This window comes from Oryctolagus cuniculus, chromosome 7 (genome assembly GCF_051225735.1).
Source record: "Oryctolagus cuniculus isolate XC-2025 breed Fujian yellow rabbit chromosome 7, ASM5122573v1, whole genome shotgun sequence".
NCBI classification, from domain to species: domain Eukaryota; kingdom Metazoa; phylum Chordata; class Mammalia; order Lagomorpha; family Leporidae; genus Oryctolagus; species Oryctolagus cuniculus.
Window position 1 is genome coordinate 153,505,522 of NC_142873.1, and position 13,126 is coordinate 153,518,647.

The 13,126-nt window shown below is 66.1% G+C and overlaps 1 protein-coding gene across 11 annotated transcripts in view; it reads right to left on the reverse strand.

The window, feature by feature from the left end:
• Nucleotides 1–13,126, reverse strand: part of ARHGEF10L (Rho guanine nucleotide exchange factor 10 like) — a 149,766-nt gene that overhangs the window by 33,107 nt on the left and 103,533 nt on the right. For all 11 annotated transcript variants that reach the window (XM_089299256.1, XM_089299257.1, XM_089299255.1 and 8 more), the window contains 4 exons: nucleotides 10,428–10,543; nucleotides 10,100–10,227; nucleotides 8,971–9,071; nucleotides 3,127–3,248 (listed from right to left, as the gene is read on the reverse strand). In XM_089299256.1, the coding sequence (XP_089155382.1) occupies nucleotides 3,127–3,248; nucleotides 8,971–9,071; nucleotides 10,100–10,227; nucleotides 10,428–10,543 (467 nt within the window). The remainder of the gene's footprint in view (nucleotides 1–3,126; nucleotides 3,249–8,970; nucleotides 9,072–10,099; nucleotides 10,228–10,427; nucleotides 10,544–13,126) is intronic.

Genomic DNA, 13,126 nt, shown 5'->3' on the forward strand with positions numbered 1-13,126 from the left:
GGGGCCACCGGTCAGCACGCACAGAGACCTGCTCCCACCTCCCACCCGTGGCCCCCGCGTTCCTTTGTTCCCTGGAGGGGCACAGCCACACACACCCTCACCCAACCGGCAAACGCGCAGTTCCCACCAGGTTGGGGGTGGGAGCCAGCCATTCCCCAGCGAGCCCCAGCCCTCCCCAGAAAAGCAGCTGGGTTCTGGCTGCCCGCGGAGACAGCGGGGGGCTGGGGGAGGCGAGGCGGCGGCCCACGCGCTCACATCTGTTCCCACAGTGATTGCACAAGGCCCTGGCTCTCCAAGACTCTCGTCATCTGACAGCTGGCACAGCGCTGATGGGGCGCATCTGTCGGCTGGGGTGGGAGGCAGGCGTGGGCACAGCGGGAAGGGCAGCTCGGACCCCACAAACGCGGCTGCCCAGGCAGGGGGCAGCCCCCCGGGGCTCTGCAGGCCCATTACACACAGGGGGGCGCTCACGGTCCCCTCGCCGGCACACGGAGCTGCTCAGGAGACTGCGTGGGCCCAGACAGCTCCAAATGGGGGACGCACGGGCCCTCATCTCCTAGGGGCGAGGGGGCCAACAGCACCACCCCGGGGGAGGGGCTCTCTCAGGGAGGCCCTGGAGGCAGCAGGCAGCCAGTGATGTCACCACCAGGGCCACCTGCCTGTGACGTCACCACCCGAGCCCACCTGCTATGACATCACCACCTGGGGCCACCTGCCTGTGACACCAGCACCCAGGGCCCACCTATCAAGGCTGGGTCAGGGTCCTGTGTGCCCAGGAGACCCAAGCCCCTGGGAACACAGGGACCCCCATTCCCCACCAGAATCAGCCAGGGGTCAGCCTCCCCCCGGGTTCTGTGAAGGCCGGGTGGACCCTAACAATCCTCTCTCCACAGCCTCTGGCCTCCACCCCAAGGTCCACGGTGACCCCACCTTGGGCACCCGCTGTCAGCAGCTCAGCCAGCGCTGCCCTGACTCACACAGCCCCCGTGCGTCCCCATCTCCCCTCCCCCACCACGGGGCTGGGGCCAAGGCGAGGGGGCAGGGCACTCGGCTCACGCGGAAACACGAGTGGGCACCCGGGAACCACTCACAGGAAACTTCCAAAATCAGAGCTGATGCGAAAGCGACCACGTGAGCAGTGCCTGAAGTTTAAACACAGACAGAGCCCAGCCTGCGCGCTGGCCCACGGGCCTCTCGCGCGCCCGGCCTTCTGTCCACCGGACCAAGCAGTCAGACCGCGCGTGTGCCGGCCGAGGGTGTGTGGCTGCGCCCCTGCGGGGAACAGCTCCGTCCCAGTCCTGCGTTCATCGTGATCATCGGGACCTCAGGGCTTCCATTCTGCACCAGGTGAGGCCTGGTCCTTCCCCCCGGTCCCAGCAGGCGCCTTCGCCTGCACTAGGGCCCCCGTGTCCAGCAGGACCCGCGCCGAGCTCCGAGCTCCGAACGGCCCCTCGGAAGCCATCCCGCCCCGTCTGTCCAATGCTCCATCCCACGGAACAGCCGGAAGCCAAAACAAAGTCAGACCAGGGCTTCGCTCCACCCAGTGTGAAATCTGACCTCGACCCAGCCTGGCGCGGCGGCCCTGCCGTGGAAATTTCCCGGCCATTGCCGCAGCATGAGGCGGTGACGGTGAGGACACGAGGGCCTTGGCCACGGCTGCTGCAGGAACGGGTCAGTTTTCGCGGGAACCGCTTCCTGGGCTCGCACACCCGCTTGCCCTTCTGCTGTCCGCCACAGGATGGCGCAAGAGAGCCAGTCCAGGGTCCCCGTCCCAGGGAAGAGGATGACCCCCGCCCACCCTTCAGCCTGTGAGTGGCAACCACACAGGGCGTCCTGGCTGCGGCTCCTCGGGCCCTCATGGGGCTGGATGCTGCCTGCCAATCGGGCTTGGGTTTCAACGTCACCTCCTCCAAGAGGCCCTCCTGGAACTTCCCAGCCTGGGGCCCCCTCCTAAGGACGTGCGGCATCACTGAGCCACTGTCTGCCTCACAGCCGCTCTCTGCCGCTCTCTTCTGCCGGGGCCTCGGCGTCTGGGTCACCGCTGAATGCACGGTGAGTGGAGGACAGGCCCGGCCAGGGTCACCTCTCAGCCATCAGGGCCCCCGTCTCCAGCCCGAGCAGCGTGTGTCTTGGGATCTACTTATCTGGGCCTGGGGGACATGGATGGGGGCCAGGCTCATCCAGGATGGCAGGGGCAGGTGAGCGGTGGGGGCTGGGCAGCCTGGTGGTTAAGACCTTGGGAGCTGGGGCTGGCGCTGTGGCATAGCAGGTAAAGCTGCCGCCTGCAGTGCCGGCATCCCATATGGGCACCGGTTCGAGTCCCGGCTGCTCCACTTCCCATCCAGCTCTCTGCTGTGGCTTAGAAAAGCAGTGGAGGATGGCCCAAGTGCTTGGGCCCCTGCACCCACATGGGAGACCGGGAAGAGGCTCCTGGCTCCTGGCTTTGGTTCAGTGCAGCTCCAGCTGTTGCGGCCAACTGGGGAGTGAACCAGCGGATGAAGACCTCTCTCTCTCTCTCTCTCTCTCTCTCTGCCTCTCATTCTCTCTCTGTGTAACTCTGACTTTCAAATCAATCAATCAATCTTTTAAAAAATAAAAATAAAAAACCCCGGGAGCTGTGACCAAGCAGGGCAAGCTCCTAAATCCGGGGCCGCCCCCTCCTGGCTGCGCCCCCTCCCGGCTGTGCCCCTCCTGGCTGCGCCCCCTCCCGGCTGTGCCCCCTCCTGACTGCGCCCCCTCCCGGCTGCGTGGTTGTTGGAAACCACACCTCCCCGCCAGGCCTCAGCTTCCTAATCTGAGAGGGACCTGTGCTCACAAATATTCACAGGGAGCAGACAGCACCCCCAGTGAGGGCGGCCCCGCGCTCAGCCAGCTCCCGCCTGGCGGCACCAGCAAGAGTCCAGCCTACGACGCCTGGCACAGCCGCCACGCCGGCACAGGCTGGGGCCGGGCCATCAGCAGAGGAGATCACCGCTGTTATGCAAAATGAAGGGATTTTCCACTCACTTGCCCCCGGGCCACGCACCCCAGTCCTGCCGGAAACCCGACTCCTGGAGCGGCAGAGGCTCAGAGCCAGAGTCCAGGGCGGCCCTGCCGCGAGCGCCCCCACCTCTGAGGTCCGCTCACCTGCAGGCTCAGGGCCCGGGAGGAGAAGGCGGGGACGCAGCAGGCCAGGATCGGGCACCAGAACGGGGCTTTGCTCTTCTTGTCCTCGTCCGGACACAGCCAGCCCGGCTGGTTCTCCTCCCCTGCGGGAGAGAAGGGGGCGGAGGGAAGCTGCTCAGAGACCCGGGCCAGCAGGGCAGTGGGCAGCCCCCGGGCCCAGGGGAGCCAGCACGGGCCAGGCCTGGCTCAGCCAGCTGAGAGGAAGCCCAGCTCCGTTCTGTGGACGTGGACGTGGACGTGGACGAGGTGTGGGTCCCAGCAGGGAGTCGGGAGCCCCAAGGCTGGAGTTCCTGCTCGCCCTGCCCCGCCCCCTGCTGGCCGTCCTGTGCACAACACCCCAACGCTGAGCCTGTTTCTTCATTACAAAAAGGGGACGCTTCGCCCTGCGGTGGGTGTGAGAGGGGGACGCGATGATGGGGGTGAAGGGGCCTCAAGGCTCAGACGCTAACGAGCCCCAGCCCCCCGTGGCCCTGAGTGAACGTTCCAGAGCGGGAGGTGGACGGGGCCCGGGGAGGCGCCAACATGCCCGTGCTGCCCGTGATGGTGACGATGTGGGGAGGAGGAAGAGTCACCCCCTGCCTCCCCCCCACCCTGGAGCTAAAGAAGCCGCCTGCCTCCGGGGACCTGTCACACACAGACCCAGGAGGCCACCGGCTAAGAGCCCCTGCTAGACCTCACTCTCCGCAGCAGCTCCTGAGGTCCAAGCTCCGCGCACAAGTCCTCCTCCGAGAAGCCCTCCCTGACCAGCGGCTCTAAGGGAGACCCCCTTTCACTTCCCCAACAGCCTTCGGCGTACGTGTTTGGGGTCTGATTCCGCGTCCCTAGGTTCTAAGGTGTGGTCGGCAGGGGCCTTTGTCCCCGTGAGCCCCGGCACCCGGCCTGGCGCACAGGCTGGGGGGAGGCGAGACTCGGCCCCACCCGCCCCGAGGCCCCTCCCGCCGAGGCGCCCTTCCTTGGTCACGCGGGCAGCTCCGCGCACAGAGGCAACGACTGCGGATCAGAAACACTTGAGAGCTGCATCTGGACTTAACGGGGCAGAGCTTTCCCGCCTCCCTCCCCGTGGCACTGTTCTCATGGCTCTGCCAGGGACCCCAGGTTACCAGGGGCGGCGCGGAGGACTGGGGAGTGTGCGTGGGCTCTATGCAAACATGATGCCACGCTCCACACAGGCCCGGAGCACCTGCGGGGGTCGGGAACGAGTCCCCTGCAGACACGGAGGGCACCTGAGTGCGGCTGGCGCCAGGCGGGTGCCCCGGAGCCACCGCTCCGCACGCCCCAGCCCCGGCACCCCCACAGGCGGCAGAGCCCCTCTCGACTCTCCTCACTAACCCTGAGCACGGAGAGAATCCTCAGATGGTGAGGCTGGCGCTGAGACTACGAGCCGGACCAGGCCACGGGGACAGCAGGCGCCGGAGCCAGACCGGGACCCAGGCCGCATCACACCCGGGTCACCGAGCCGGGATCTCAGTCCCTAAACGGGCCTGGGGGTGTTTCCCGTTGGGTCCTCCATCCCACTGAGCCTTGGAAGGGTCACAGGAAGCGTCCTTGCCACCAACCCGGCAGACACCATCGGGCAAGGATAGCTGGGGCCCAGGACGGTGGTGCTGTCACCGCACGTCACAGTTCACACGTGGCAGGTGCGCCTGTCCAAGGGAGTGGGTGCGCCCATTCCCATGCTGCCCCATGGCAGCAGCGCCAGGGAAGCCGAAGGAAGAGCGGAGGCCACAGAGGCCAGCCCCTGCCCCTGCACAGCCGGCGCCGGTGTCCCCGGGGGGGGGGGGGGCTCACCTGGCTGCCTCCTGGACAGGCCCCCGCGTAGCCACGACATGGGCCCGATGTGACGGGCTATCCTTGCTCTCAGGCACTGGGAACCACGCAGACCCCTGGCCTCTGCCAGGGTCTCCACCCCCGGGTTCCCTCCTCCCGCGGAGGCGGCCTCCAGGAGCAGGCGGGGCTGCAGGCCACAAGGGGGCGCTGCTACCAGGCTCTGCCCTCCCTCTGCCCCTCCTGTCACTGCCCTGCTCCCGGCGCAAAGCCAGAGAGGCCGAGACCAGGGAAGGCCGCTGGGGTGAGTGACGCAAGCACGCGCAGCGGCCGCAAAGCCGGGCTCCCGACTGCTGTTAACTGGGGGCTTATTCAGCACCCGACTGGGTTTGCCAGCAGCACCCACCGGCCTGGAGAGCACCCTCCAGGGTATGGGGGCAGCTCCAGGGTGGGCAGCCCCCTCCCCAGCACTCAGAACAATCCCCCCAATCCACCAGAAGGGTCGCAGGCAAACCCCAGCTCAGCCTCCAGCTCGCTGTGCGACCCAGGGCCGGGTGCCTAACCTCTCTGAGTCCGCCTCACCTAGAAACAGAGGGACAGAGCTGCACGTGGCAGAACGCCTAGCACACGCAAGGCACTCGGCAAACAGCGCGGGCTGTGAACGCTGCGGGGCCGGCCCACCCCCCCGCCGCGCTGTGCTCAGCCCCAGCGCCCGTCTCAGCTATCACCGCGGTCCCCGTGCTGGGTCCTGCTGTTCTTCTCCGGCCTCCCAAACCCCAGGCCACCTCAAGCCCTGCTCCCAGCTCCCCGGCGCCATGGAGGCGCTGCTGGCCACAGCCATCAGGGAGACCAGGCCCCGGCCCTGCTCCTGGAGAGCAGAGCGGCCCACGTCCCGGCGCGGGCTTGGGCAGGAAGACGCAGGCACAAGCCGCGGGCCCGGGTGTGCAGGCTGCAGGTGGGGAGGCTGAGGATGCGCTCGGCACAGACCCTGGGCGGTCGGGAGCCGGCAGCTGGCACTGCCACCCGGGGGACACTGGGGTTACCATGGCGACCGAGGGGGGACTTAAACCACACGGGACGCGGCAGGGGGTCCAGGTCTGGGCTGTGTGGATGTGCCCCTCCTGGGAGGAGTGGGAGGGGCTGGGGGTGCTGGGCTCTGAGAGCCAGGAGGGGGGGTCAGGAGGGGAGGCCAGCGAGCCCCAGCCCCACCCCCTCCTCCCGGGGCTCGGGTCTGCAGCCCTTCTCTCTGCTCTGAAGACCCGGACTCCAGAGGGGTGGGGGGAGTCCTGGGCCCTGCGCACCAGCCTGTGTGTGACCTGGGGCTGCTAATCTCACACTCACAGACACACTCACACACACATACACACATGTACACTCACACACTCATACACACACTCACATACATTCACACATACACACGCACTCACACCCATACTCATACATGCACTCATTCACACATATACACCCACGCTCACACACATACACACACCTTCACACACACATACTCACACTCGCACATACACACTCACACACACATACACACATGTACACTCACACCCATACTCATTCACACACATACACCCACACTCAGACACACACATACACACTCACACACACACACGTACACTCACACACTCATACACACACTCATATACATTCACACATACACATGCACTCACACTCAGACACACACACATATACACAAATACACACACATCTACACACTCTCATACACATTCATATACACACATACACACACCCATACACGCACTCATTCACACATATACACACACACATACATGCTCACATTCACACACACACACCCATACTCATACACTCATTCACACATACACACACACTCAGACACCCACACTCACACACACATACCCACACTCAGACACACTCACACATACACACTCACACACACACCCTGGCCCACCACGAGGTCTGTTTTCTGGTGGAAGTTCCCGGGTGAGCCGAGGTTGGACAGTCTGCCGAGCGCTGGCCCCTGAAGCTGGCAGCCCGGCCCCGCGGCGGGCGGTGCTGGGGTCGGCCCGCACCTCCTCTTGGACCCGAGAGCCCCAACGCCACGAGATCTTGTCCAGCTGAGCTCGGGGGCCGCCCGGCCCTCCCCAGGACCACACGCTCGGCAGGGGCCCTGCTCTCCCCCAGGTTTCCAGGACGCCCGGCCCTTCCGAGGGGCAGACAGACCCCAGATACACTCCCCAGGCTCCGCACCCCACGCCCCTCCTGTTCGGTCTGTAGTGAATTGTGATCCTGGCACGCGGTGGCCAGGGAGGGAGGAAGGCCCAGGAGAAAAAGGCGCAAGACCCTTGGTGAATGTGTCTAGATATTCTACGTCTATCAGGTTCATAGTACAGGGACAGGCACCGCAGATAGGGAAAAAACCCCGACAAAATAAACGGGACAAAGTACTTCAGCCCCAGGGTCCGGGCCTTCAAACATTCAAACGACTGCTCCACTAGAACTCTGGCTGCAGCAAAACCGTGCTGAAATAAGGCGGCGGCACCCACACCGGCCAGCTGCTCCCCTCCAGCACCAGGCCCACGCAGCACAGCACCTGCGGGACCAACAGTGCACAAACGGGGCTCCAGCCCCACTGGGAACAGACCCGGGCTGGCCGCTGGGGAAGCTGCCTGGGCCCTTCTGAGGGTTCCAGGAACCCCCAACTTTCCAAGGGACCTCCCCCTACCCCCTAAAGGCCTCCTGGTCCCCGGGAAACCTGCAGCAGAGGCCCGGGCGACACCAGATCCCAGAGGGGACGCGCTGGGTAGAAACTTCTGGTCCCCGCGCCTGCCTGCTGCACACCTGTGCTCCCCCCTCCCCGCCCTCCCCAACAGGCAGAACGCCCGACTGTGACTCTGGACTCCCGGGCTCCCCCTCACGGCCTCCCCCTCGGAGACCCTGCACCCCAACCCCCATCGCCGCCCCTGCGTTCTGCAGCTCCAGCCACGCTGGGCGTCCTCTCCCCGCCTCAGGCCCTTTGCACCTGCTGCCGGGGCCTGCACGTCTGCACGGCTCCACCCGGCCCCGTCGCAGAGGCCACTCGGGGGCAGCCCGTGCTCGGAGACGGCCAGGCCACCCAGCACGGCTCCCGTGCAGCTGCCCCCTAACAAGCGTAGCTGCCTTAAGAACAGGGGTCCCCGGCTGCTGGCATTGCCCCTTCTCTCGCCTAAAATCAGAAGCGCAGTAAACAGGGTTGTTTTGGGGTGTTTTAAAACAATAAAAAGCTGGGGCTAGAGTCCTGACTTCTTTCCAGAAATGTTTGTAAAATCTGTTGGAAAAAAATCTCTGCGATGCCATCACACCGGAAACCAAAGCAGAAAAGTAAACAAATCCAAGACAAAGGGCCTCTGTCCTGGCTCTGGCCGGCAAGGACACGAACTCTCCCGGGCAAAGCAAGGACAAGGGAGGCCGCCGCGAGTGTGGCCGGCGGAGAGGCCACCCTCACCGCCCCCGGGAGCAGGACGCTCAGGGGCCACCCGGCACGAGAGTCCCGCAGCGGCACCTTCCTGCTGTGTGGCCTCGGGCGGTCACTGCACCTCTCTGGGCATTCACAGCCGACCTCCCCCTGAGGACTATGGGTGCCAGCTACTCAGAGGAGGGTCTGCCACACACAAAGCCTCGGGGAGGCTTCTGCTATTATGGGGTGCCCAGGAGGAGAAACCACCAAGGGGTTTTTGGCTGGGGGTCAGCTCGGTCAGCTCCCCAGAGGGATGATCGGGTGAGCCCCCACTCTACCCTTTAAAAGCGGAACAGCACTCCCAGGTGTGCGCCCGTCGCACCCTTGGATTTTATGTCGTCATCACGTCATCACCGCCTTCGCCCACACCAGGAACACCAGAGCCGAGGCCTCCACCGCCCTCCCGTCCCCAGGGCCCCAGCAGTCACTGCCTTCACAGATGGGGAAACCGAGGCTGAGAGAGGAAGTGACTTAGGCCAGGTGGCCAAGCACAAGGTGGTCAGGACCCGGAACTCCGCGCCCCCCGCCCCAGGCGCCCTCCCCGGGGCCGTACTCACGGAGCCCGATCTTGGCCAGGTGCAGCCTGTTGACCCAGGAGATCTTGCTCAGGGGGTTGGGGGTGATGAAGACCACCATGAAGCTGATGGGGCGGCCGGACCTGCAGCGAGAAAGCCCAGGGTGGCCCGAGCCCCCGGCAGCCCCCCAGCTCCTGCTCTGACCCACGCGCCCGGGACACAGAGGAAGCTCTGCTCAGGGGCCAGACACAGCTCAGGCCCCCGTGGGGGCTGCCTCCCCCCACGCCCCAGCCAGGCCCCCGCGCAGAGCCTCTGCAGGTTGCAGGTTGTGACCCCGGGCTGGCCGGAGGAAGGCAGGGCCTGGCGCGGGGCGGTTCCCACACCTGGCTCAGGCCAGCTGCTCCATGCACGCTTGCGGAGCGGACGTGCAGGGAAACCAATAGACAAAGGAGGGGGCTTTAGCACGGGCACAGGGCAGCGCGAGGTGGCTGCTGTCACCACGCTGTCCCCACACCTCAGTCCTCTGGGGCCGCTTCTCCCCCGTGGGTCAGCCCAGGCCCCTGGGAGGCAGGCAGGGTGGTGTCCCTGACCCCCAGAGGTGCACAGGGAGAATGGGGTGTGCCAGAGGGGCCGGCAGGGGCCGGGGAGTGCAAGCCCGGGCTACAGCCCAAGGCTGACACCCCTCCTGGACCCACGTCCTGCCTCTGACGCAGCCATCACCTGGGAACGCTCAGTCCCCACCTGCCCCATCCTAGAGGCCAGCACCTGGGCCGTGACCCCCACCACCACCACACAGCCCAGCCTCCGGGTCCAACCCCACCAGAACCCAGAGGCTCGCCCTCCACTTCTGTAAATGGCGACAATGGGACCCACCCTACGGGTACCGCCCCCGCCCCTCCCAGCCAAGCAGCCGGGGGAGTTGGGGGAGGGGCATGGGTGACCTCACAGAGAGGAGACCAGGGCATCACGCAGACTCAGGGCCGGGGGGGGGGGGGGCCGGCAGCAGCAGTGTGGGAGAATCCGAACCCAGCACCGGCCCACCCGGGCTCTGACTCAGGCCTTCGTCCACTGGCTCACTCAGCAAGCGCGTCCCCAGCACCCACGATGCGCCAGGTGTGTCCCGGGCACGACCCGCGGGGCCCTGCCAGCCCCCCCACCCCGCGCCCCTCACTTGTCCGGCTTCCCCGGGAGCAGCAGCCGGAGGCGGCACTTGTTGGCCGAGTGGATCTCCTCCTCCTTCACCCGCAGCAGCCTCTGCAGGGCCAGGCACCAGTCTTGAGCCACGGTCATGTTCAGGTTCTAGGATCGGGGAGGCCGGGAAGGAGGTCACCACACCCACGCCGGCTCCCCGGAGCCCTCAGCAGTCACGGCGGCCAGGGAGGCGGGCCGGCAGGAGTCCTGGACCCGCGAGGCGATGCTCTCCTGCGCACGCGGGGCCGGCCCCTCCTCCAGGGCTCCTCTGCCGGGCAGGCTCAGCCGGGCGCCGAGGGAGCGCGTACCTGGTAGGTGCCGTGCAGCGTGCTGACGAGCAGTGTGATCTGCTCCACCACGGCCAGGTCCTTCTGCAGGTCCTGCAGCTCCTGGAAGAGGCGTGGGGGGCCGAGGTACACCTTGTCTGGCGGAGAAGAGACCCAGCTCAGCCAGGCGGCGGGGAAGGCACGCGCAAGAAGCCAGCACCTCTCCCAGCAAAGACTAAGAGCCGGCGCCCTGGCGCTTACGGCTCTGGGGTCCAGAAGAGAGGTTACCAGGCTCTCGCCCTGCCGGAGCTGCCAGTGCAGCCAGGGAGACAGCTCTGTCCACAGGTAAAGTCTGGCACCTGGGATCCGGCCACGGTCAGTCTGCGTAAAGGGTTGGAGGAGGCCGGCTGTGCCCGGCGGTGGGCAAAGGCACTGTGGCTTGAGGCAGCCCCCGACCAGCAAGCTGCTCCGGCCTGCTGAGCCCCGGCTCCGCGTGTTAGAGAGGCAGTGGCAAACAAGACAGGCCGGGCCCCCGGGAGGAGAGCGAGGAAGTGACCTTCAGCAGACGGCAAAGGTGCTGGGAGAAAGGTGTCAGGGTGGGAAGACAGCGGTGGCCGCGAGGAGGTCTCTGATGAAGACAGAAGCCGGGACCTGGGCACCTTGCCTGCCACGCGGGAGTCTGGGCTGCAGCCCCTCCAGCAGGGGTCTTGGGGGCGCAGAGCGCTGGGGCTCTCTTGAGGTGAGCACCTCAAACATGCACACGCCTGAGTCACCGTCTGCCCAGCCTGTGGAGCCGCCTTCCGCGGTGCGGTGCGACCAGGCAGGGCACAAGGCGCGGGGCGGGCTTGGGGATGCGACGTGGCCCTCACAGCCCTCTGCAGAGACCCGGATGGGGGGGCGGCTGGGAGAGGCAGCCCACCGCAGGGCGTCCCACGGCCCAGGCACGCCCCCCACCCCGCCGTGAGCTGCGCTAACGCTGCTTGTTTGCATTTTATCATTTGATGGCTGAGGTTTGCTCCACTTGGGTCCTGCGTTGTTGCTTTTGTGGTTGTTCCAAGGCTGCAGGCTGCAGGCGCCGCAGATCTGCAGGTGTGGCGGGTACAGTGCAGCCGTGTGCCAAGAACGCACCCTGGCCTGCCGGGCGGCATCTCTCCCCTCCCCAGAGTGGGCGTGGCAGGGGCGGCCGCTGCGAGGCCAAGGCCGGTGAGGGTGAGTACCATCTGCTCCCCTCCCGACTCGGCTCCCCGCTAAGGCTCCTGGGAAAGCAGTGGAGCACGGCCCAGGGAAGTGGGCGCCTGCACCCACGCGGGAGACGGGGAGGGGGCTCGGGGCTCCTGGCTTCAGCGCAGCCATTTCCAACACTTGGGGAGGGACCTCGAGATGGGAGCAGGCTCCACGTTCTCTCTCTCTCTCTCTCTCTCTCTCTCTGACTCTGCCTTTCAAATAAATAAATAATTTTTTAAAAAATACTTTTTTTCTTAATTAAGGGGGCCTGGTAGCAGGGACTCCACTTCTGGGGATGCAGCAGAGACAAATCAGTGCACAGGAGGAGGGTCCCAGGGCGAGGGTCCCAGGGCGAGCGCCCACGCGCGGGGAGGGAGAGATGGAGTCAGGTGAGGGCTGAAGGGGCCGACCGCGGGAGCCAAGGGGCAGAGGGGCCTCCTAGCTCTGCCCGCCTCTCTGGCCTGGGGACAGAGCCGGCACCTGCAACTGGCCCAGCCCCACGGGCGAGAGGAACTGGTGCAATGGCTCCCTTGGGATTCCCAGCCCGTGTGGCAATCCGGGGTCCAGCAGCGGACAGCGCAGCGGGGGGAGGGGAAGTGAAACCCCAGGGCCTTCCGCGGGGGGGGGGGGGGGGCAGGCGCCTCTGGGCACAGCCGCGCGTTCTGCCAGCACTGCGATTCTAGGCTTCCTGCTCGGAGGGCGCTTTCAGGGACGCCCCCACCCCCAGGCTGTGGGCGGGGCCGTGGGCAGTCCTCAGAGAGGGCCGCCCTGAGGAAGTGCCCAGGGAGCCGAGAGGGAGCTGAGAGCCCTGGAGGCAAATAACGCAGCTCCGGGCTTGGTGGATGCCAGGCAGCGACAGCCCGGCAAAGACAGACGGCAGGCAAAGCCACCCTGACTCGGGGGCAGCTCACTGTCGGATGCCGTCCCCTCACTGTCCACCATGACACAGGGACACTGTCCCCTCACTGTCCACCCTGACACAGGGACACTGTCCCCTCACTGTCCACCCTGACACAGGGACGCTGTCCCCTCACTGTCCACCCTGACGCAGGGACGCCGTCCCCTCACTGTCCACCCTGACGCAGGGACGCCGTCCCCTCACTGTCCACCCTGACGCAGGGACGCTGTCCCCACACTGTCCACCCTGACGCAGGGACGCTGTCCCCTCACTGTCCACCCTGACACAGGGATGCCATCCCCTCACTGTCCACACCCTGATGCAGGGGCGCCGTCCCCTCACTGTCCACACTGACACAGGGACGCCGTCCCCTCACTGTCCACACTGACGCAGGGACGCCGTCCCCTCACTGTCCACGCTGACACAGGGACACCGTCCCCTCACTGTCCACACTGACACAGGGACGCCGTCCCCTCACTGTCCACACTGACGCAGGGACACTGTCCCCTCACTGTCCACCCTGACACAGGGACGCCGTCCCCTCACTGTCCACACTGACGCAGGGACGCCGTCCCCTCACTGTCCACCCTGACACAGGGACACTGTCCCCTCACTGTCC